Below are 25,694 nucleotides of genomic sequence, written 5' to 3' on the forward strand. Positions count from 1 at the left end.
CTTTTTTCAAGATAGCAATTCTACAACTGAAATTAAATACAAGGTAACCTTAGCCACACTGCAATGGTTAAAATGAATAAGATAGAAAAGCAGAGATATTGATATAAATACAAAAAGCAGGCTAGTTGGAGCAATAGTCTTTTATATAATGATACACAGATGTGAGAGCTGGACACTTGGAATGGCTGATCAAAGAATTAACAACTTTGAACTGTGGTGCTAGTGTAACTTATTGGGTATACCATGGCCAACCAGAATAACAGAGAGATGTTGAATCATATAAAACGAGAAACATCACTAGAAGCCAAAGTCACAAGACTGAGTCTGTTTTACTTTGACCACACCTTGCACGCAAATTCATTCGGGAAGTCAATGATGCTACAAATGGTTAGCAAATCAAACAAGTATGAGGAATTAGAGGAATAATAAAGAGAAGTTAACAAATTTTATAAGCAATGCATATGAAATCTAACAACTATTTGATTAAAATAAAAGGATTTATGAAGAGAGAATTGAAGAATTTTTAAATAATCAAATCATTAAATTGCCTCTTAAAACCATTCTACATAAAAATACATTTCTGGATGTAATGTAATGAGGACCCGGATTGTGGGGACAATATGCTGGCTCTGTTAAAAAGTGCTATTGCTAACATGTTGTAAGCCTCTCTGAATCTAAGGGGAAGGGCAGCATTAAAAAAAAAATCAATCAATCAATCAATCAATCAATCAAACAAACAATCTATATTACTAAATTAAAATGCTATCTTTTTTCTTAATTATAACTTTATATCCCATCTTTTATTGTTTATATTCTTATACTAATTCAGAATGAACATATGATTAAAAAATAGAGAATCCTAAAAAGTGATTTCTAAATATTAATTTAATTCCTAATACAATGGAAAAATATTTTTATATTTTATATATGCTGTTTACTTGATTAGTGCATGCCAGCAAAACTGCTTTTGGTGAGACAGGTATCTATACAAATTTGATTAATAAATTAAAAAAATACACACTTAACCAATGATATCAATAGCATGCCAAATTTATTTTCCCAAGGCAGTCACCTGATCCCTAAGGAACAATGATGTGTGTGTGTGAGAGAGAGAGGTTCTGGAAGCTTCTGGTAGCAAGAGTTTTAAATATATTTTCTGAGGGAACTGGCTGAAATCCTGGATAAGACAATTACCTCAGGCGAGACTGAAAATTATTCAGCCATGGTTAGAATTGTGTTAAGGTATTTTGTATTTAAATTATGTATAAAGTTTATGGAAACTTGGTAATTTTTAATAAAGCCAGGTTTGCTTTTTCTTTTATTTCAGTCTTTGAATTGATTTTTTATCTTCTCAGCTTGACTAAACTACTGATACCCAAAGATTTTATTTATTTTTTCCTCTTTGTATTTATCGAGATCCAGAGTGGAGCAAAGACTTCCCCTTAGACCCTCTTCCGATTCCCCAAAAGGCTGATATAGAAGGGGAAACCAATTAGTTTATATTGAAGGGTGATGACAGCAAAGAGACTAATTTGCCAGTTGTTCACCGGGAGGAGGACCAGATTTAAACTTGAGGGAGCCTTGTTCTCTTGTTAGTCATGTATTTATTTAACTGATTTTTTAAAGAAGCGCTATCTAAGAGCTACATTTTATAATCAATTATTATTGATTTTTCCCTGTGGACCAGGGATAAGGTCATAACTTTCAATAATTATTAGTGCCTAGTTCTGCAATTAAAAAAACCTTTTATAATGTATTAGCCTTAATAATATCAAATTCTGTTCTTCAATATGCAAGCAAAGTTTAAAGGAGAACGGTTAAACTTAATTTAAATGGCTTACCTGATGAAAGCAGCTTTCTGCAACAGTCTGAAAATCCACTTAATGCTGCCAAATGGAGAGGAAACATTCCATGTATACCCTGCCTAAAATATACCACAATCAGACATCATAGTCTTATTACAATATATGTATTACAAAATGTCACAGCAAATTCCACTTTAGGAATATTAATTTCCTAAAGTAAAAAAAAAGAGATTTGTTTATTGAATTAAGTTATAAATTTTCCTGTCAGAAGTATAAATTAAATTTATAAATAGTGTTTTGTATATTTTGGAGGGATATCATATTAGATTGCATATTAATAGATGAATTTATGAACTCTATTCATCATAGAATATTCAAACCAGTAAATTTTCTGGAAATTGCTATGTAAACTGTCACTAATGTTTTCTATTGCAAATAATCATATTTCAAAGATAATGGTTGGGTATTTTGTATCCTTCCAAAATTGCCAGTTTACCCAGGCAATTTGCTAGCCTTTATACACGAAACTATATCATGTTTGACTGAGAGTCTTCTGCTCTAAAAAGAACTTTATAACTTTTGCTACTATATTACTCAGGTACTAAATTATCATCTATTGCTCAAAACCTTTTGAATTAACATGCATTTTAGATATCTGCAAAACTCATGTTCTATTTCCTTTCTGGATTATGATGAATTATCCTGACCATGCCCCTAAAACTGTCACACCTACCCAAGGTAAAATGGTACAGAAAAGATTCATTCTGATAAAGTTTATGGAAAATTCAATTTCTGAATTCATGACTCTTGCATACCCACACATACACTACATTTGGACATAATTAAAATGTTTAAATGTTCCTTACTTTGTTATATCAGCACCACTTGTAATCAGTGTGTTAATGAGCAGTTCATGGCCATATCTGGCTGCTATGTGTAATGGTGTGTTTCCATTTTTATCTTCACAGTCTATTTCCGCTCCTGAATATTAAATTAATATTAAGTATAATCATGAAAGTATATTAAATGTTAAAGAAACACATTCACAGATCAGGGAATTAAATTCTATGAATAGTACAACTAGCCGCCCCGAGTCTGCGGAGTGGCACAGCATACAAATCTAATTAATAACAACAACAACAACAACAACAACAATAATAATAATAACAACAACAACAACAATATAACTAATACCTATTTCTTTTGTGCAAAGAAAAAACAAAAAACAAATAGTAAACACAATGTCATCTACTGTTGATTTGTTTTATACAGTTTAGATAACAAGACCAATATATATATTTTTAGTGTGAAAATATTTTAACATTTTTGTAAGTAGAAATAGTCTTATGATTTAAATAACACCAAAGTAAACATGCATTTTATTCTTGTGATGATGTCTATTAGTTTCACAGACCCAAATCCTAGTTCTTTGTAAACATAATACTATCAGCAAATTTGTACCACAAATTACAGACTGAAATGAGAAGTCAAAAAGTTATTTTTAAAAAATCTTAATAATAATAAATAAATAAAATACAGAATTGTTAACACTCAATTTATTAATGAAAACGGCACTTTGCATATAATATGAGACTGTTTCCATTGTAATTGAGTTGTAAAGAAAAGATATTACTAGCGGGGAAAAGTAGAGAAATATGTATGGTATACAAACCGTCAGGCATAGGGGAATTGAGACATCTCCCCTGGCCTATATATTTTATGCATGGTATGTTTGTGTGTATGTTTTATTTTTAAATAAGGGTTTTTTTGTTTTTTAATTATTAAATTTGTTAGTGTATATTGTTTTTATTATTGCTGTGAGCCGCCCCGAGTCTATGGAGAGGGGCGGAATACAAATCTAATAAATAATAATAATAATAATAATAATAATAATAATAATAATAATAATAATTAGTGTAAATCGTCGATATGAATTGCTGTAAGAGAACTCTAAGGGTTATATCGTATAGTTGTTAGTGTGTTGTTTAATATTTCTGTTTATTCTTTTTATGTTTTTTTGTGTGTATTGTATTTTTTAGTTTTCTTTAATGTATATAACTTTTTTTAAAAAAAAAATTTTTAAAGAGAAGACAAAGGGTTTATTCCACCTAGAGAAGTTTTCACTATTTTTGAAATGTATTCATTAAAAAATCACTATTTGTAAAACAAAAATAATGACATTGAATTTTAGACTTAGGAGTCAGAATGTAAAATTTAAGGTATGGTAAGCCATAAACATTATCAAAGAAAAACTATAATAGAACTTGGACTACTTAAGCACTGAAAGATAATGAAATTTCAGATATCTAAACAAAGGAAACAATACCCTACAGATTTTGTAGTTTTATCCTCATTTAAAATATTCAGATTTATATAATAATTCGCTTAAGCATATTAGAAGACAAAAATTAATTACCGTATTTTTCAGAATAGTGTTGTGGTTGGCTTCAGGCCAGCTCCTCTGGCTGCTGATTTTGACTCAGAGGAGCTGGACCCGTCCCTTCACAGAAGACATATCTGGTTTGATGAGGAATTAGGCAGTGAACCAGAAGGAGAAAGGGATGCGGAAGGGATTGGAGAGGCAGAGAAGGAAATGGAGCCGGTCAGATCTCCAGCCAGAGTTTCATCTGAGTCAGATGGGGATGAAATAATGGATGATCCTATTCTCAATGTCCGAGTAAGGAGAATGCTGGGACGCCAAGAGCAGTTGCGCAAACGCAGAAACAGATTCTAGGTCACAGGTGTTAGGAATGAAAGATGCTGCTCCAGCCTTGAAAAGGGGGAGGTTTTGCAGATGACATTGTGGGAATTTATTGTTCAGTTTTTGGAGAAAGACTTTGATGAATCGTGGTTTTGTGTTTGTTTTGGATATCTTTGGACATTCTGACACTTAAGCTGTGAGTTATTTGTCTGACATAAGGCTTCTGTGCTGATTTCAGTGATTAACTCTGACCTGTTGGACTCATAAACTAGCATTGCTCTAACAGATTCTGAGGCTTGCAAACTTCTGTACATAAAGAAAACCTCTTTGCTTTGCTTTTTACAAGCCTGCGAGTGTACGTGTGTTTGGTTAATTACTTCATTTCTGGGTGGCCCACGGCCAGGCAGAACAAGTATAAGACACACTTTCTTCCTCTCTAAAAGAGGCTGCTAATTTGGGTGCGTATTATACTCTGAATGTAACTCCCCCCCCCCAGCCCTAACCAGGTACTAATAATGTTCCCAGCTCTTACCAACTTGCAAGTTCTTTCATTGTTACTCTCTGCGAAGAATGTTTTCCAAGCCCTAAGTCTTTGCAGGATTTTTCCATTACTCTACTTGCTCCAAATATTTCTTTCCAGGTGCTAATGATGCTCCCAGCTCTTACTGACTTGCAAGCTCTTTCATTGTTACTCTCTCTGAATAAAGTTGTTTTTAAAAGCCCTAACCAGGGGATAAAATAATGTTGGCTAAGGATTCTAGCCAGATGAATACCTGGTAAGCAATTCTTTTCCCTATTTTCCTCCCCCAAAACTAATGTGCGTCTTATATTTCTGCGTGTCTTATACTCCAAAAAATACGGTAATATAATTATTCCAAATAATAGTACAGTTAAATAACATAAGCAATACTATGTTTTTTAAAATTTACCATTGTGGATGATGGTTTGTGATCTTGAAAATCTTCCATGAATAGCTGTCATATGTAATGGTGTTTTTCCATCTTTACTCTGTGGGAAAAAAGAAGTCAAACCCATGACTATTAAGGGACCATTACAAAATTAAATACAGAATTTATTTTTCTTTCCTATTTTATTTAAAAACTACTATTAATTATGAGTAAAAAAAACCCCATAGATTTTACAAGATGATTATTTTGATTTTCTTACTAATAACAATATCACCATTACATAGGACAAATTTTGGTATATATTTGGTATAGCAGCAGTGGTAGGTTTCTACCAGTTCGCCTCGGCTCAGGTGAAACAGTAGCAGTGGCAGGAGACTCACGTTCACATTTCTGAACTGGTAGCAAAGATAAGTGAAACCCAGTATTGGATAGCAGGCAAGTTAAATATAAAATTTTTACATGGAAGTGTATGAATGTTTATTTTATTCACTTGCATTTTTAGCTTTAAGGCTATAATTAATGTAGTATAGGGGAATCTAATTTTTTATCCAATTATTAAATACATAAAATAAAACCTTAGCCGTACAAAATTATTTTAGAAATGTATCTTAACATATTAGGATATTTCGATCCCCCCCCCCAAAAAAGTTTATTATATATTTTAATCTTAGCTAACGCAAACTTCAGGAAACATTTCATATGTCTACTGCTGATTTATTATTATAAATTGTATTTTTGTATCTTTTTATAATTTTTAATTTAGTTAGCTGTAAGCATTATGAATTTATTTATTTATTCAATTTTTATGCCGCCGTTCTCCTTAGACTCAGGGCGGCTTGCAACATGTTAGCAACAGCACTTTTTAACAGAGCCAGCATATTGCCCCCACAATCCAGGTCCTCATTTTACCCACCTCGGAAGGATGGAAGGTGGAGTCAACCTTGAGCCGGTGATAAGATTTGAACCGCTGACCTACAGATCTACAGTCAGCTTTAGTGGCCTGCAGTACAGCACTCTACCTGCTGCGCCACCCCGGCTATTATTATTATTATTATTATTATTATTATTATTATTATTATTATTATTTAGTTAATAATGGTAACTACTATTGATACATATACATAGTTTCAGGATTATAGGCCAATTTATTATTATAGAGGAATGATTCTAAATATAGATTATACGGTGATATGGTCTAGTGGCCATGCATTATTTACTTTTAGTATGATCATAATATCTTGATTGCTTGATAAGCACACATTTCCTCATGTCTATAAATAAACATTACAAAGTTAAAAATGTAGTAAAATAGTATTAATCATCCCAAGTTAAATGATTGCAGGGTTGTAAAAAAGGATTTTTAAAAAATATGTCTATTGATATTGAGATCTCAGTCATTCTTCCATTTATTTTCTAATAAAAGTTTAAATTTGATGATTTTACAATGCATAAAATTTCTCTTTTTTAGTAATATTCAAAATATTTTAAAATGAACATTTTAAAGTGTTCAAAGTTGTTTATTATTATTTGCCAATATACTAAACATATATTCCAAAGGAAGCTTTATATATATAGTTTGAGGATAGGTTGTAAGTTACCCTTTTCAGGGCCATCATAATTTTGAACCATTGCTAAATAAATGGTCATAAGTCAAAACTTTTGCTAACTAACAGATTTATTATTTATTTATTTATTTATTTGATTTCTATGCTGCCCAATCCCATGGGACTCAAGGCAGATGAATATAATCCTTAGATATTCCCTAAGTATCCACAATAAAATGTATTTCTTAAGCATTAAATATGAATGTTTTATTTTCTATGACTTTTAGGGATGATATTAACATTAATATACAAAGATATTCAAAATACTATTACAACATTTAAAATTCACCTTTCTGTCATTTTACCTTCGCATTCACATCTGCACCATTACAAACCAGGACCTCTAAACATAAAGCTCCATGAGTTGATGTAGCAGCAAAATGTAAAGGTGCAAATCCCTTCATATTCGTTTGATTTACATTAGCACCACGGTCTATCAGTTCATTTACTACAATATCTTGTCCATTGAAGCAAGCAATATGAAGCGGTGTATTACCATATGCATTTGGTTCATTGATCTGTTAGAGTAAAAGCAATGATACAAATTTCATTAAAGCAATCTGTCAATTTGTTCATCTATCCATCTGTCCCACATACAGTATCTTTATCCCATTACAGAACTCATACTTAGAGTTTTAAAAATCATGGTGTTCCTTTGTATTAAAAACCCCCAGAATTTTGATATAAGAAGCTAGTCAAAATTACAGAAGATAATTTAATTTCTTCAAATATATCTCAGATTACCAGTGCACTGAATAAATCCAGTGCAGACTAGACTGGGGTAGACTTATGGTATCACTGAATAAAATATATTTTAGGTATGTTCATTTAAAGAAATAAGTCAAGATGCATGATATGGCATTCCTCCATATTGTGTTGAATCTCAGCAATATTTAGAACAATAAGCAACTGGGAGTTCATATAAAGGCAAGCAAAATCAGAAAATAACAAATATTTTTATTATCAATATATTTTTAAATCTTTCTTTTTGCATTTTTCCCCACTGTGATGGTTGGTTTAGATTTGTAAGATGATGAGCAAAGCTGGCTGTTTTTTCAGTACAGTGGAACCCCGACATAAGAGCTGCTCTACTTAAGAGCAACTCGAGATAAGAGCTGGGAGGGGAGAGATATTTTTGTTCTACTTACAAGCCCAAATTCGAGATACAAGCGCCAAGGAGCTGTCTCCTGAAGCCAAACGCTAACTTCCGCGTTCGGCTTCAGGAGACAGCTGCGAAGCGGCGCGCGTGTTTTAAAAGGTTGCAGCCGGCCTGGGGGGCTCGGGGGGGGGGTGCTTGCAGCTTTCTTTCTTGCTCTTTTTCTTTCTCTCTTTTACCTTCCCTTCCTCTATTTCTTCTTTTCTTTCTCCTTCCCACCTTCTTCCCTCCCTCCCTCCCTCCTTTCACTCATTCCTCTCTTACTCTCCCCTTTCATAAGTTTCCTTGCTTCCTTCCTCTGTTCCTGTCCCTTCCCCCTTTCTTTCTTTCTTGCTTTCTTTCTTGCTCTTTTTCTTTCTCTCTTTTACCTTCCCTTCCTCTATTTCTTCTTTTCTTTCTCCTTCCCACCTTCTTCCCTCCCTCCCTCCCTTCACTCATTCCTCTCTTACTCTCCCCTTTCATAAGTTTCCTTGCTTCCTTCCTCTGTTCCTGTCCCTTCCCTCTTTCCTTCCTTCCTTCCCACCCTCCGTCCATTCATTCACCCATTCCTCTCTTGATCGCTTAAAGCCGGTCCCTGGTGCAAAAAGGGTTGGGGACCTCTGTCCTACAGGATTGGGTGGCAGAGAAGTTGAACATATGTAAATTTAAAAGTTTAAGAAAGTTTACAAGTTAAGTGAAAGAAACTTCATTATTCATTTATATGTACATGTACATTTCTTCATTAAAAACATGTCTTTCTGCATAATTTAGACTAACTTTGTGAGTTTTTTGAGGGCTGGAACCAATTAAAATTATTTACATTAATTCCTATGGGGAAAAGTCGTTCGAGATAAGAGCTGCTCGACTTAAGAGCCCAGGTCCGGAACGAATTAAACTCGTATCTCGAGGTACCACTGTATTTGAATGGTGTTTAGTTGTATCTGCTATGTAAATTTTCTTTATTACTTTTTATACATTTCATTGTCAAAAAAACTTAGGTTTTTAAACACTTCCTTACAGAATTAGTTTGTCACAATACTGCTTGAAATACAAGTCTAAGAAAACAAACTACAATCTATCAAGTGACATTTAAAAAAAAACACCCGAAATGTTAACCAGTTTACTCTTATTTAAAAGTAGTAGTTATTTATAAAGGTGCTATATACCAATAACTAAATGGAATAATGTGATTTAGAATTATTTCTACTTACATCAACTCCAAGATCAAGAAGGTACTTGACTACATTAATCATATCAGCAGATGCTGCAGCATGTAATGGTGTATATGATTTCTTGTCTTTACATGTCACTTCTGCTCCGTGAGCTACAAGCAGTTTTACCACATCAATATAACCTCAACAAATAAAATAAAATAAAATTCATTCATTCATTTTATGTGACTACCCATCTGGATAACAAAAGTTCAAAACACCATAAAATACATAATACACACATACAACATACACATAATCGGCATCCAAGGTAAAAACAGATCTACTGATACAAATCAGTAGAATCATTATACAGACTCAGCTTAATGACAAAACCATTTTCAATGCTTTATAAAGGCCAGTTTGAGAGGGCAGATGATTCAAAGGATAGGTGCTCCAACAGAAAAGTTCTGTTATTTGATTCCATCAGATGGTACTCCTTAATACTAGAACCCCCTAAAGGCTTTGCTGCTGGATCTAAAGGGATGAATAAATGTAATTGAAGAGAGATGGTCCATCAAATAACTCAGTCTCATACTATGAAAAGCTTTATAGGTTTATTACGGGTAATCTTTGATTTAAGAACTATAATTAAGCCCCAAATTTATGTTACTAAATTAAACATTTGTTATGTGAGCTTATGACTTTGTCCCAGATATTAAGTGAATTACTGCATTCCATTAAGGAGGTAACCATGGCATTGTGTGATAGTCAGGATAGCCGTCTGTCCAGGAATAGGTGCAAATGGTGCACAATACAATATTGTGAAACAATTCCATTGCCCTCACCTGCAACTTGCCCCTTGAACAGGAGAGGTGAATCCCAGAGGACCTTAAATTGCATACTGGTTCTGTTTGGAGTAGTGCAATCCCACCAAGATCTTCAGTCCCAGGAATAAGTGGCTTTAATACCAAAACTACTCAGTCTTACTAGGGTTGAATTGAAATATTTTGTTGAGGCTTTTGAAAAGGTTTAATTTCTAGCCTTATCAGTCAGTTTTAATACTTGGGATACAGATATTTTTTAAAATAAGTTATAGTTCAGATGTTATATGTAATTGTAAAAGAACATATTAAAATGCTCTTTCTTTCTATTATTCCTTACAATATAAATTATTCTCTTTAAATATTTAAACAATTGTAACTCTGCCAGAGCAGATGAAGTTTTTAAATTCATAGAAAGAGAACTCTAGCTTATAACAACATGTGACTGTCTGTTAGTACTAGAATATCATTATTTTAAATTAGGTGATCCTTATAATACTGGTAGAGCAATAAATTTTCATCTGTACCAAGAAGGAAATATACTGAACATATGCCTCCAAATATCCATTCAAACTTCATGCAAACTATGCAGGAAGAAAACAGAATGCAAATTCCTGCTTTAAATAAAGTCAAGGAAAAAAAGGTTATGGTAGTTTACATACCCATATAGGCTGCCCAGTGGATAGCTCGTCTATCTTTTTTATCAAAGACATTGATATTGGCACCTCTAGACAATAATAAATTGACCATCTAGAATGAAAATAATTATATTTCTTAATATACAGAATTATTTGGCTGAAATCCAATCTTCAATGCTTAGGTAATATTTCTCAAACAATAACATTTTATTTATAATAAATAAAGAATATTACCACTTATATACCATAATATTTAAATTCATTTAAAATGTATTTATTACTGAGAGTATCAGTATGGTACTTCAAAGTAAGCCAGATCAAGAAACAGAAATGTTTCTGCTATCCACTTTTATCAGAAGCAAAATCAAGTCAGTGTTGTCTTAAATATCTTTCTTACCCCCTTCTTCCTTATGAGACTAATTTGATATATATTTAATAGTTTTTGCACTTCTTCTCCACATTCCCTAAATAAACCAAAACTCTTGCTAAGCTTTAGCAGATGGGCAAACTCATTTTAGATTTTTATTAAAATATTAGTTTTATTAAGAGCAATATACAGTGGTACCTCATCTTACGAACGCCTCTTCTAACAAACTTTTCAAGATACGAACCCGGTTTTTAAGATTTTTTTGCCTCTTCTTCCGAACTATTTTCACCTTACGAACCCAAGCCGCTGCTGCTGGGATGAAGAGGTTTCTTTTTTCCCCCTTTTTTGAAGAAAGAAAAGGGAGGGGCGGCTTGGAGGGGGAAAGAGTGCATTTTAAAAACTAGGAGAACAGCGGTGCTTGCAGGCACTGAAAGAGTGTCTTTTGAAGAAAGAAAAGGGAGGGGCGGCTTGGAGGGGGAAAGAGTGCATTTAAAAAACTAGGAGAACAGCCCTGCTTGCAGGCACTGAAAGAGTGTCTTTTGAAGAAAGAAAAGGGAGGGGCGGCTTGAAGGGGGAAAGAGTGCATTTAAAAAACTAGGAGAAGAGCTGTGCTTGCAGTCACTGAAAGAGTGTCTTTTGAAGAAAGAAGAGGGAGGGGCGGCTTGGAGGGGGAAAGAGTGCATTTAAAAAACTAGGAGAACAGCCGTGCTTGCAGGCCCTGAGTGTCTTTTGAAGAAAGAAAAGGGAGGGGCGCCCCCTTTGCCGTTCTTCCTTCCCACTCACCCTTTAGCCTAGCCTTGCTTCTTCCACCTGCCCCCTTTAGCTGCTCCTCCCTGCCCTCTGTTCGCCTCCGTTCTAAAGTTTGGGATTTTCCTGAAGGATTTGCACGCATTATTTGCTTTTACATTGATTCCTATGGGAAACATTGTTTCATCTTACGGACTTTTCACCTTACGAACCTCCTCCTGGAACCAATTAAGTTCGTATTATGAGGTACCACTGTACTAGTTTATTTCTGAAAGCCTGAACAGTCATAAAAATTAGGGAACAAGCAAAAGTTTCCAATCTAAAGCTACATCTTAAATAAAGGATAGGACCAAGAATCAAGCTACAAGAAAAACATTAATTGTATCCATAATATTTATTAACCAGGTTCAAGTACAGGTAGTTCTCATTTAAAGACACTACTTGGGTCTGCAAATTCAGTCGTTAACCCACACAGTCTTAAGTTAAAAAATGTGGCTTCAGAGTGACTCCAACAGTCCCAGCTACCATTAAATGAGGACTGCACAGCTTAATAAGTGAAGATCTCACATGACCACAACTTCCAACTACCTCATGCTTCTCCACTCCCTTTGCTTGTAGGAAGCCAGCAAAGTCTCAAATCACACTCATGTTATCATGAAATATAATGATGGTTTCAAGTGTGAAATCCATTTATAACTAGCATTCACTCATTACATTATGAGTTTGAATGTTGCTGAACAAGTGATTATTAAGCTTAAAACCACCATAATGGAATGCATTTTTAATCTTGAGGAAAAGAGAGAAGATATGCTACCTAGCAAACCATCAGACAAGAGAAATGGCAGAAGCCTGCAACCGTTTAGCAGCCAAAGGAAGAAACTTAGAAAGGTTTCCTCTAATGGATCCATCAGTTAAAAGTGGCAGGCAGGAAGTCTATTTGAAGGATGCAATTTTATAATAAGGTAAATTTAGCTCATTGGGTGTTGTTTCCTGTCTGGTTTTCCCAGGAAGGCCAACACCACCTGTAATAAGAAAACAGTAAAACCTAGGTGCATATACAGTAGAACACTATTGAATCTTTGCTTGCTAGGAACTGGATAGTGTCTTCCATGAAATTTGTTTAGTAACTCCATATTTAATTCCTTGTGTTCCACAATGCAATAACATCAACTAAAAATTTAAAAAGTAATGGCTTGATTTAAAGACCATTTGAACATGGTCTCTATGATGATTTCCTATCATATTTGAAAATTCAGATATGTTTTGTTACTTCTTTTACATGTACCAGTAAGATCAGATAAATGAACACCTGCTTGCAGTTAGCTAACTGATTTGGGGAATTGAAAATAAGTCATTTGTACCTGAACTTGTCCACTCAACGCTGCATAGTGTAATGCTGTTCTACCAGCACGATCTGATACATTTACATTACTAAGTAGCGGCACCAAAGCTTCTGCACACTTGACAGCTTTCTTTGTAGCTGCTATGTGTAATGGTGTTTGCCAGTTTTTGTCACGGGCATTGACATCAGCTGAATGCTTCAACAACACCTGAACAGCATCCTAAAAAATAACATGCCATTATATAATTACTAATTATCTTCCCACTCTTAACATTTCCTTAAACCAAAAACCAAGATATTATTGAAGTCTAACCTAATTCATGGAAAAGTTAAGCAAAAAAGGCCAATGAAAAATTATAAAACAGTATGTGACTGATTTCTAATCCTGTGAATTACCTTTCACAAAATTTTATCTTTAAGAATAAAGCTAGCAAAAGTCCTAATTTTGATGAATCTATAAGAAGTTAAGAAAAAAATCCATATAAATGTATTTATAAAATAATTTTTATATTTAGTTATATGAATAAATGTTTTTTATATAGGCAATTATAAGGTGTATTTGCTTCTTATCACAGCCTACATTTTGGCAAACTCCTACTGAGCTACACATGCTCATCCCCACAATATGTTGCTTTTTGACAGTAGCTACTAGTTATTTTCACAGAAAAAAAATTACTTTAATTGTTTTTGGTAGCATTTGCCATTTGCCTTTTGGTTGTAGCAAACATCAGGTAAGTTATGACATGTATACATGCTCACCTATTCTAAATCTTATCATAATGTAGTGCTGATATATATACCATCTTACCATCTCCACAAACTCTTTGAGCTTCTATTCATGAATCATAGCGAAATATCTTTTTATTAAATAAATAATCCAATGAAGAAGTGATGCCCTTTTAAAATTCACAATTCCTATTGAATTATATCCACTGAATATTTTAACTTATACCTATAATTAGTAGTAATCCGAGAGGAAAGTGATATTTATTCATTCATTCATTCTAATTTTTTTAATGCCACCCTTTCCTTTAGACTCAGGGCGGTTTATAACATGTTAGCAATAGCACTTTTTAAACAGAGCCAGCATATTGCCCACACAATCCGGATCCTCATTTTACCCACCTAAGAAGGATGGAAGGCTGAGTCAACCTTGAGCCGGTGATGAGATTTGAACCGCTGACCTGCAGATCTAGCAGTCAGCTTTAGTGGCCTGCAGTACTGCACTCTACCCACTGCACCACCTCGGCTCATATTGCAACTCTAATACAGAGAAGACTTACTTATTTTCATTTATTCCAATTAATATTTATTTTTAAAAACCTACTTTTGACATATTAAAGTAATACTGATGTAAACTAACCACCACATTGTAGCCTCATTATTGAATCCTCATTCAAATCATCTTTAAGAATCAATTATGACTGTAATGGTATAATATCTAATATAAACTTTCCAGCATCATAACAGGAAGATGTTATATATCAATTCCATATAGCAACAGCATTTAAACTTATATACCACTTTATTTACAGCCATTTATGCTGGAAAGCGATTTATAGAATGAGCATATTGCTCCCAACAATCTGGGTTCTCATTTTATCCACCTTGGAAGGATGGAAGGCTGAGTCAATCTTGAGCAGGTGGTGAGATTTGAACTGCTGAGCTACAGCTAGCAGTTAGCTTAAGTAACTTGCAGTGCTGCACAATTGTGCCATCCCGGCTGCTATATACACTGCTGAAAAAAATAGAGGGAACACTTAAACAACAGAATATAACTCCAAGTATTCAATGAGAATATTTCATTCATTCAGATCTAGGATGTGTTATTTCAGTGTTTCCTTTATTTTGAGCAGTATAGCTTGCAAATATGCCAGTGTATGAATAATACCAATCCTTCTTCAAGTAGTACTGTAGAATGAAGATTACAATACAAAAATATTCTGAAATAAAATATATTTAAGTGGTTAAAAAAACCTTGCATACCTCACTACGTGTTGCAACAGCTCGGTGTAAAGGAGATAACCACTTGTTGTCTTTGGCATTAACTCTAGCTCCTGCAAATAGATGCACATAAATTTAGGAAACTACAGCTGAAGGTCCAAAACAAAGATATTAATTAATACAGATTAGAATTCAAAATCGTAATCCTGTATATCTTATCTAAAAATAAGATTCACTGAATAGTGAGATTAGTTTTCAAGTAACATTTATAGGATTACACAGAAAGAAGTGGAAGATGCAAAGCTTCCAATAAACTATATTCTTGGAATAAAAGAAAGAAATTTTTAGAAGAAAAACAGTAAATTGTCCAAATTTATTTCCACCCACATTAAAATATTTTGTTAATGAGAAATAATACTAGGAAGAGGAATATTAATTCTCAGAGTTTTATTTAAAAAGTACATTAATAGTAATTTTAAGAACTACTAACTTCAGTTTATTAACTGAGCCATATCCCTAGGGATAAAATTCTCAAGGCAAGTTTTGAAAGGAGTTAAAAAAGCTAACTGGATTAAAATAAATAAAAATAAAATGAATGCATGCATGCATTACTATTAGAAAAACATTAAAACATGGGATAGATGTATAAAATGGCATGTTTTCAAATCAAATGATCAGTATATCTTTAGAAAAAATAAATAAATCTATTTCCTCATCATACTCTTATTCTAAGAGAGACTTCTACCTTTTTTCAAAATTGCAAATCTACATAACATGCAATTTTTCTACATGCTTTACTTATCATTTATTTAATACTTTTATGCTGATAGTTTAGATGTTATGATACAGAATTCGACTCATTGGGCTACACTGACAGACCCTGATTTACAGCCAAAATTGAATCCAGAATTTTGGCTGTTGGTTATGGTAATTAAGTAAGCAGGCTAATATTGGGGGGGGGGGGGGGGGGGGTTGTGCTGCTGGGTTTAAGTGGCTGAGACTTTCTGGAATGTTGGGGCAGGGAGAAAATAAAGTATCCCAGGAATGGTGGGAGAAGAGGCCCATGAAGTGCTGGGTCTAGCCAGTTAAGGCTATCCAAATGTGGTGGGGCAGGGTGAAGCTCTACACCAGCGTTTCCCAACTAGTGTGCCACGAAGCTCCTAGGGAAGCTCCAGCTGGGCGGGGCGCTGCCGGTGCCGGTACCTCCGACCTGGAGCTCCCATTCGCAACTGTCCCCCGGCTACAGCCCGATGCTGCTGTTGCCGGCTCTCTCCTGCTGGGCCCCAAAGGAAGGCGGGAAAAAGGAGAGCTTCATTCTTCGCGCCTTTTTCCTGCCTTCCTTCTTTGGGGCCCAGCAGGAGAGCACCGGCAACAGCAGCATCGGGAAGTAGCCGGGGACAGTTGCGAGTGGGAGCTCCAGGTCGGAGGTACCGGCACCGGCAGCGCCCCGCCCAGCTGGAGCTTCCCTGGCGTTGGCGGCAAGTGTCCTTTGGGGCACGGCGGGAGGGCACCGGCAGCGAGAGCAGGAGGGCGCCATCAGCAGCGGCACCAGATAGTAGCCGGGGGATGGCAGTGGCAAGAGCTCCAGGGCGGAGGCACCGGCAGCGCCCCACCCAGCTGGAGCTTCCCTGGCGGGGGAAGCAACCAATGTCCTTTGTGGCCTGGCGGGAGGGCACTGGCAGTGGGAGCAGGAGGGTGCTGGCTGCAGCAGCCCCAGGCAGTCGCGGGGAGATGGCGGCAGCAAGAGGGAGCTCCAGGGTGGAGGCACCGACGGTGGCAGTTTGACGTGCTGCAAGAGAGACAGAGAGAGAGAGAGATAGAGAAAGAGAGAAAGAGAGACATAGCAAGAGAGACACAGAGAGAGAGAGACATAGCAAGAGAGACAGAGAGAGAGAGAGACATAGCAAGAGGCAGAGAGAAAGACATAGCAAGAGAGGCAGAGAGAGAGAGACAGCAAGAGAGGCAGAGAGAGACAGACATAGCAAGAGAGACAGAGAAAGGGAGAGAGAAAGCAAGAGAAAGCAAGAGAGAGAGAGAGACAAAGAGAGACAGAGAGAGAGAGAAAGAAAGATAGCAAGAGAGACAGAAAGAGAGAGAAAGAAAGAGAAGATAGCAAGAGAGGCAGAGAGAGAGAAAGAAAGAGAGAGATAGCAAGAGACAGTGAAAGAGAGAGAGCAAGAGAGAGAGAGCAAGAGAGAGAGAAAAAAGCAAGAGAGAGATAGCAAGAGAGACAGAAAGAGAGAGAGAGCAAGGGAGAAAGACATAGAGGGAGGGAAGGAGGGAGAGAGAAAGAGAGCAAAAAAGAGAGGAAGAAAGAAAGGGATGGAGAGAGAAAGAAGGCAAGGAAGGAAGAGAGAGAAAGAGGGAGGGAGAAATAGAGCGAAAGGGAGGAAGAGAGAGATTTTTTTTTGTCCAAACATTTCTTTAGCCCCCCCCCCCCGCCCCCCCGTTCAGTGTTTCCCAGGATTTTGAAAATATGAATAATGTGCCGCGGCTCAAAAAAGGTTGGGAAACACTGCTCTACACATTGTTGGGTCTAGTCAGTGATGATTTCTGGCCTGTGGCAGACTTCCGTATACTTAACAACTGAAGCTTCCAGGCCCAAGGGGTTGAGGAGGAGTTGTGCTCCCATAATTAGATGGCAATGGGGAACTGTAATGGTTAGAAACTCAGGCAAGCTTCATTACTTCCACTTTTAGCATGCTTATAATTCATTAAAACAACTGAACTTGTTAATACGAGTCTTCGGAAAGGGGCGGCATACAAATCTAATAAATTATTATTATTAATTATTATTTTCCAATCTAGAAAATTTGGGATATTCTAGCAATATCCCAAATTCCTCCAATCAAAAAGAGTTTAGAATCCTTACATTTTCATAGAAAAATATTAGAAAATATTGAAATGTTAATGTCACAATTTAGCAGGTAGATCTTCCTAACACTTATTTTAACCACTGTTTTAATAAGTTAGTGCTTAATTTTATAGTCTCTATGATTGTTTTAAAAATCACAGAAAAAATATGATTGCCAGAAATGTAGTATTATACTGGCATTTACATCTCTTTAGAAATGAATGTCCACAAAGGTGGTCTTTGATTGGTATTAAAACAGTTAATACATAAAAATTAGAGTATCAATATTTCTTACTACATTTTTTAAAAAAGATTTTCCATATGAAGAGTTTTCCCCATATAAACAAAAAGCTTCATACCAGATAAAATAAGCAACTCAATAATTTCTGCATCTCCAAAATATGCAGCAGCATGTAAAGGGGTTCGCTGTTCATTATCCTTTATTAAGAGAAGAAAAATATTAAACTTTAGTAACCTCACTCATAAAACTATTTACAATTTAAAATTCTGGAATTAAAAATTATATACAGTATTTGCTTTCAGATTTTTAAAAAATTAATTACTATATTAAAACTGAAACTATAAAATAAAACAATAAAACCAATGTAAGCCAAAATTATACAAGAGAAAATATATATTAAAATTCATACAGATATGTATATAAATACATAATTTTTTTTGTTAAATGTTTTGTAAAAAACAAAACAGCACTGTTTAAATAATTCGAATTTGCTAAATTTTACTTGCTATTGTGTAGATGAATTATAACTTTAAAAACTTAAATAAATGTCCTCACTCTAAAAATAAAATGAATGAAGTAATGGTAGGAATAATTATACTAGTAATCTTCTAAATATCTGCAGTGATATTTTGTTCAGTGAACTGAAACTTATTTTTATTCTAATAAAGTATTTATTTATTTTATTTATATTTAAAAGATTTGGAGATTGCCCATCTTAAACAATACTGGGTGATTCATAACAGCAGAGCATAACCATAGAATGGTAAATAAAATAATCTAACAAAAACAAGGCATGATCCAGGTGAATACAACATTTTTCAGTGTCAAAGAGACCAAAAGACACTACCTTTGCAGGGTTGAGTCAAAGTCAATGCAGCATCCAGATACAGTGGTACCTCGTCTTACGAACGCCTCTTCATACGAATTTTTCAAGATACGAATCAGGTGTTCAAGATTTTTTTGCCGCTTCTCATGAACCATTTTCGTCTTATGAACTCTCACTTCTCTCTCGGTGCTGCTGCTGCTATGAGCAGCAGCAAAAACAAGCACTTTTAAATTTGCAGGCTCTGATGTTTGCAAGGGAGCTGGAGCCAGGCTTTGCCATACAGGGTCTCCACCCCTTATCCCTTCTGCTACAATCACGGCAAAGCACAAAGGTGTCGGAGAGGAGAGAGACCGACGCGTCCAAGAAGCTTTCCGCAGCCACCCCATTTCACTGCCACTTTCCCCTCTTGCCCATTACTTCCTCCGCTTGGAGGTGAGCCGAGGAAGCGGTGGGCGAGAGGGGATTTCCCCTATCTCGCTGCCAAAATGTGTCCGTGGGAGCACTGGCCATCTATCGCCCGCTGCCCCCTCCTGCCAGAAGCCCACGAGGGGACAAAGCCGGGTGTGGGGAAGGGCGGAACTTTCAGCTCCTGGATGGACTGGAGAGTCCAGAGACTCCACCTTCCTTCCTGCCGGCCCGCCTCACCGGTCACCCTCCCACCCTTGGCCAATAATGCCCCATCCTCTGCCAACATGCCCGCCCTCCTAAGACAAGCTAAAGTTCAGGTTGGGGCATTGGAGGGATCATTGAGAGGCAGGGAAAAATCTGCTGGGCAAGACTTAATGTTTTGAATTTTCCTAATGGGTTTGCACGCATTATTCACTTTTACATTGATTCCTATGGGAAACATTGTTTCATCTTACAAACTTTTCTACTTACGAACCTTGTCACAGAACAAATTAAGTTCATAAGACAAGGTACCACTGTACTTTTATAGCACTGGAACAGCATCATGTGCCCAATCAGGTATAGAGACATAAAGCTCAATATCATCAACAGATTGATGACCTCGTACCCTCTGCCATCTGATAACTTTACCCAATGATTTCATGTAGGGGGCGGTGGGGGGGTGAGGAGAGACCTGAGCATTCGGGTATTACATGCTACGTGAATCTCAGGCTCTACCTCTCCTTATCCATCAACATCAACTGGAACTGGTCTCAAGGAAAGAAGAATCGCCATAAAATGGTGTCGCCCACACAATATAGTTGCAGTCCAGAAGGATCCCAGGATCAATTGTTTTAAAAGTCATCAAGAGACCCAGCAGAAAAGTTGTACCATTTCTGAGCCCTCCAAAGTTTATGAGCAGATACAATCAATGCTGCTTCAGTAATGTTTTATTTTTATATATTTATTTGTACCACTTTATTATTTTTATGAATTACTCAAGGTAGAAAATATATCCAACACACCTTCCTCCTCATATTTTTCTCACAATACTATGAGGTGAATTGGGCTGAGAGAAGGACAGCCCCAAAACAAATCAGATGTCAACCAATTAAATGACTTGAATTCATGATCTCCTGCTATACCACAGTCTGAGCCCACATTATAACATGGCTGGTTACACTGACAGCTTTTGAAAACAAGCACACAACTGCCTTCTTCAAGGCAGGCAGAACTATCTTTTTCCACAAAGAAGCATTAACCATTGCTTGGTCCCATATACATGCCACCTCCTGGGAGGCTATAACTGAGGAGGGAAAACGGTCTAGAATAATTTTGACCAAGTTCACATCCATGAAAACCTTGCCCACTTCCTCGGGATCAATTGCTTTAAAATCTTTCCAGATAATAGAGCTCAGACTTGTTTCAGTTACTTCTGAAGCAGGGGTTGGCAACCCGCAACTCCCACCTACTGTGGCTCCCTGTCCCAACAGTGGCTGGCCTCGCCTTCCCCTTCTCAGGTAAGGGTGATCAGAATGAAGAAACAGCAAGGGCTGATTCACTGGTTGAGGAATGATCGCCACCCCCGGCAGATACTTCCCTTTGGGTGATCTTCCTCCCCCTCTCACGATTCCCTGGCTGGCAGTGGTGGGGCCATGAAGATGTGCATGCATAGAGATACCCTCAAGCAAGCACTGAATCAGAGCAGAGGCGTGTGCAGAGGGTGGCCAGCTGCTTACGTAAGGAGGATCTTTGGACACTGCTTTTCTCCTGCCCTAAGAATGCAACCAGCACATTGTCATGTCCGCCTTCCTTCCCCGCCCCCACACAGGGTTCTTTGGCCGAGTGGAGAGAATGTAAGCTCCAGCCCAAAGTGGTAGGAAGCGAAGGCTGCCTTACCAGCAAATGTGGCAGAAAGGCAGGTACAGGGCCCTTCACTCCTGCACTAAGGCTCTGGTGATCCCTCTACCCCTTCTCTTATGGTAGTGGGGCACAGTAAGGTGATGACTTTGTATGCTGCCCTGAGTCTACGGAGAGGGGCGGCATACAAATCTAATAAATAAATAAATGACCGGAGCCTTAGTGCAGGAGCAAAGGGCTTTGTACCTGCTTTCACACATTTCCACATAAGGCAGCCTTTACTTTCTGCAGCTTCGGGATACAGCTTACGCCTTCCCCGTTCGGCCGAAGAGCTGGGATGGGGGACAGGGCAAGATGATGGCTGGGTCCTTAGGACAGGAGAGAAGCCATATCCTTTTGTATCTTGTTAAACAGGTGGCCAGTCGTCCTGTGTGCATCTTTGCTGTGCTTTGGTGCTCACTTGAGGAGGGTCTCCTGCGTATGCCACAGCCAGCCAGGGAATTGCAGGAGGGGAAGGAGGGTTGCCCAAAAGGAAACCTCTGCTGTGGCAATCATTCCTCAGCAGAAAGAGAGGGGGGGGGAAGAGAGATGAGGGAGGAGGAAGGGGGAGATGAAGAGAAGGAGAGAAAAAGAGAAATCGGTGGGGGGAAGGGGAGAGAGAGAGAGAGATTGGGAGAGGGAGTGACAAAGAGATGAGAAGGAGGGAGAGAGAGAGATGGGAGAGGAAAAAAGAGAGAAAAGATATATATATATATATATATATATATATATATATATATATATATTTCCCATAGAAAAGAAAACAGCCAGAAAACATGGGCAGATGTGGTTAGGAAATCATGTGATTCAGTGGAGTGAATGACATTGAGTTGGCCGGGCCCACCCAGGTTTTGTGACTCCGGGTGTTTTGTTTTCTCTTGGAAATGGTTCCAAATGGTTCTTTAAGTTTTTAAGGTTGTTGACACCTGTTCAAAAGGATCTGCCTGGCCAGAATATGACTCTAACAAGTCAGGTGATTGTGTCTGGCAGACGCTAAGAGTAATCCTTAAAATGGCCTTGCAGGAGCTCCCTGGTCACCTGAAACAGGGCTACTGACAGCAATCTGAAGATGCAATAAAAGTGGAGAAATAAAAAGTATGCTTCTTCCACTATCACCACGAGGTTAAGTCCTCATACCTATGCTCATTTGACTTCACTCTTGATCTTCCTCGAGTGCTCTAGATGCCCCTTTTGTTGCTTCATACCAACAAAATACTATCTATCTATCTATCTATCTATCTATCTATCTATCTATCTACCTACCTACCTACCTACCTACCTACCTACCTACCTACCTATTGGCTTACAACATGTTAGCAATAGCACATTTTAACAGAGCCAGAATATTGCCCCCACAATCTGGGTCCTCATTTTACCCAGCTCGGAAGGATGGAAGGCTGAGTCAACCTTGAGCCAGTGATAAGATTTGAACCACTGACCTGCAGATCTACAGTCAGCTTCAGTGGCCTGCAGTACAGCACTCTACCTGCTGCACCACCCTGGCTCTTAATGACATATAAATCAATAAAAGATATGTTTACTTCATTTATTCAGGAAATTCCATTTGATAAATGATTTTTTAAGCAAATGAACAGATTAGGAACAGGTTGTCATGAGAAAATTTATCTATGTGGTCATTAAGAATTTATATGTTACAAATTCAAATATCATAAAGAGACAGTTAAACTGCTATTGCTGTTTCTTATTAGTACATAAAATATATTTCTCACAGTGTGCCAAACTAATAGATAGATGCTTTTTTACTAGTACATAATTTAACAGCTTATTCTTAATTAGGAAAGTAAAGTTATAGATATTATACACCATTTCCAAAGATATTCTGAGAAAATATAACTGTATATATATAAGAATAATATTGCCATTCATGCTAACTATAATTCACCCTTCCATACCCTGTTTTCATGTAGCCAATGACATAAATAGTGCAAAAAATCCAAAACAGTCTAATATATGTGCTCTATCTGTGTAAAGTGACAGAGGAAGGAAGAAGGAATGGAATATGCAGAAAGAGGGTTAGATTATACAGTGATACCTCTACTTAAGAACGCCTCTGCTTAAGAACTTTTCTAGATAAGAACCAGGTGTTCAAGATTTTTTGCCTCTACTTAAGAACCATTTTCTCCTTAAGAACCCGAGCCTAGAAAAATTTTCAAGGAAATTTGAGAGCGGCATGAAGGCCCATCCAGTTTCCTGCCATTCCCCCTTTAATCCCAGCCATCTGGGCTGCTAGAGGAGCCTTTTGGTGGTGCTTAAGGAGGCTTTGGCAGTCCAGAGCGAACAAAGCATTTTTCTTTCTCTGGGTGCTTGGACAGGGAATAAACCTCTGCCAGTGCCCAGAGAAAAGAAACACTCCCTTTGTTCTGGGCAGCTGAGGAGTCACCACAGCGAAGGAAAGGCAACGGCTACAAAGCGAGTCCTTCAGCATGGGAAGGAAGAGGCAGCAGGTAGCAGCAGCAGCAGCCAGTGTATGGGAGGCAGCCTCGCACCATGTGTATTGGAGGCGCGTGCTCCTCCTCACCACCTCAGAGTCCCTCTTTTTTTTTTTAAGCCTTAAAGTTTTGGATTTTTTTGATTCTCCTCACCTCACCTTCCTTCGGCAGCGACTGTTCTCCTCCTCCTCTTCTTCCTCCTCCTCCCACCCAAATTCCAAGCTTTTATTTTTTTCCTAATGGGTTTGCACACATTATTTGCTTTTACATTGATTCCTATGGGAAAAATCGCTTCTACTTAAGAACATTTCTATTTAAGAACCTGGTTCTTAAGTAGAGGTACCACTGTATTACATGAACAATGGCACAAGTCCAAGACCCAGTAAGTTCCCAACTGCTAAAAACTCTTTTAGATTCCTCCAATTTTTTTAGAAATCACAAAAGGAAACTATTAAATCAGTAATTTTAATTGAATGACTTTGTTATAAAAATATTTATTTATTTTGAGGTACTTGGGCCCCATGTAATTTTTTACACTAATGGAATAATATTTATAATAAAACACTGAAAAAAGTATGCAACACTTTAACATTTTATTGGATTTTTTTTCTCTAATAAAGCCAATTACAAATGAAAACCTACTCATACTAGTAATAAGATGATTAGTAAGCTCTGGTATTCATAGTATATCAAATGGTATTAAGAAGCCGTCTTGCATTCATGAAAGAAAATGAATTCCAATTGTATTAAATTCCTGAATAACATAATGTAGATGCACCTTTTTCCTCCCTAAAAGAGGCTGATAATTTGGGTGCGTCTTATACTCCGAATGTAGTTGGTTTTCTTTTCTCCCCAAGCCCTAACTAGTTGCTAATGATCTTCCCAGCTCTTACTTTGCAGGCTCATTCATTGTTTATCTCTGTGAAAAATGTTTTCCAAGCCCTAAGTCTTTGCAGGGTTTTTTTCATTGCTCTAACTTGCTCTGAATAAGTTTCTTTCCAAGTGCTAACACCCAGCTCTCACCGCTTGCAAGCTGTTTCATTTTTACTCCCAGCAAATAATGTTTTCCAAACCCTGTCTTTGATTTTTTGTTTCATTCTATATTTGCTCCAAATGTTTGTTTCCATCCTTAACCAGGTGCTAACAATGTTCCCAGCTTTTACGAGCTTGCAAGGCTTTTTGGGCCTGGAAAACATTCTTCACCGAGAGTAACAATGGAAGAATTTGGGAACATTGTTACCCTCTGCCAAGAATGTTTTCCAAACCCTGTCTTTGTAGGGGTTTTTTTTTCATTGCTTTACTTGCCCTAACCAGGTGCTATTAATTTCTTTCCAGCCCTAACCAGGTGCTATTAATGTTCCTAAGCTCTTTCATTATTACTCTCGGTGAAGAATGTTTTCCAAGCCCAAAAAACCTTGCAGGTATTTTCCCCATTGGTCTAACTTGCTCCAAAGGTTTCTTTCCAGCCCTAACTAGGTGCTAATGATGTTCCCAGCTCTTACCCGCTTGCAAGCTCTTTCATTGTTACTCTCTGTGAGGAATGTTTTCCAACCCCTGTCTTTGTAGGATTTTTTTTTCATTGCTTTACTTGCTCCGAATGTTTCTTTTCAGCCCTAACCAGGTGCTAACAATGTTCACTGCTCTTAACAGCTTGCAAGCTTTTTCATTGTTACTTTCTGCGAAGAAGAATGTTTTCTAAGCTCTAAGTCTTTGCAGGTTTTTTTCCATTGCTCTACTTGCTCCAACTGTTTCTTTCCAGATGCTAATGATGTTCTTACTGACTTGCAAGCTCTGTCATTGTTATTCTCTCAGAATAAAGTTTTTTTAAGCCCTTAATTAGGGGATAAAATAACGTGCTGAAGCTAACCAAA

The 25,694-nt window shown here is 37.0% G+C and overlaps 1 protein-coding gene across 8 annotated transcripts in view; it reads right to left on the minus strand.

Moving 5' to 3' along the window:
- Positions 1-25,694, minus strand: part of ANKRD28 (ankyrin repeat domain 28) — a 120,060-nt gene that overhangs the window by 56,736 nt on the left and 37,630 nt on the right. For 6 of the 8 annotated variants that reach the window (XM_070727725.1, XM_070727721.1, XM_070727722.1 and 3 more), the window contains 9 exons: positions 18,380-18,458; positions 15,209-15,279; positions 13,242-13,442; positions 10,791-10,878; positions 9,365-9,507; positions 7,324-7,536; positions 5,436-5,514; positions 2,672-2,786; positions 1,842-1,924 (listed from right to left, as the gene is read on the minus strand). In XM_070727725.1, coding sequence (XP_070583826.1) covers positions 1,842-1,924; positions 2,672-2,786; positions 5,436-5,514; positions 7,324-7,536; positions 9,365-9,507; positions 10,791-10,878; positions 13,242-13,442; positions 15,209-15,279; positions 18,380-18,458 — 1,072 coding nt within the window. Of the gene's footprint in view, positions 1-1,841; positions 1,925-2,671; positions 2,787-5,435; positions 5,515-7,323; positions 7,537-9,364; positions 9,508-10,152; positions 10,437-10,790; positions 10,879-13,241; positions 13,443-15,208; positions 15,280-18,379; positions 18,459-25,694 lie in introns of those variants that run through there. The other 2 variants (XM_070727726.1, XM_070727727.1) reach the window with 2 other exon arrangements.

The sequence above is a fragment of the Erythrolamprus reginae genome, chromosome Z (assembly GCF_031021105.1).
Source record: "Erythrolamprus reginae isolate rEryReg1 chromosome Z, rEryReg1.hap1, whole genome shotgun sequence".
NCBI classification, from domain to species: Eukaryota; Metazoa; Chordata; class Lepidosauria; order Squamata; family Dipsadidae; genus Erythrolamprus; species Erythrolamprus reginae.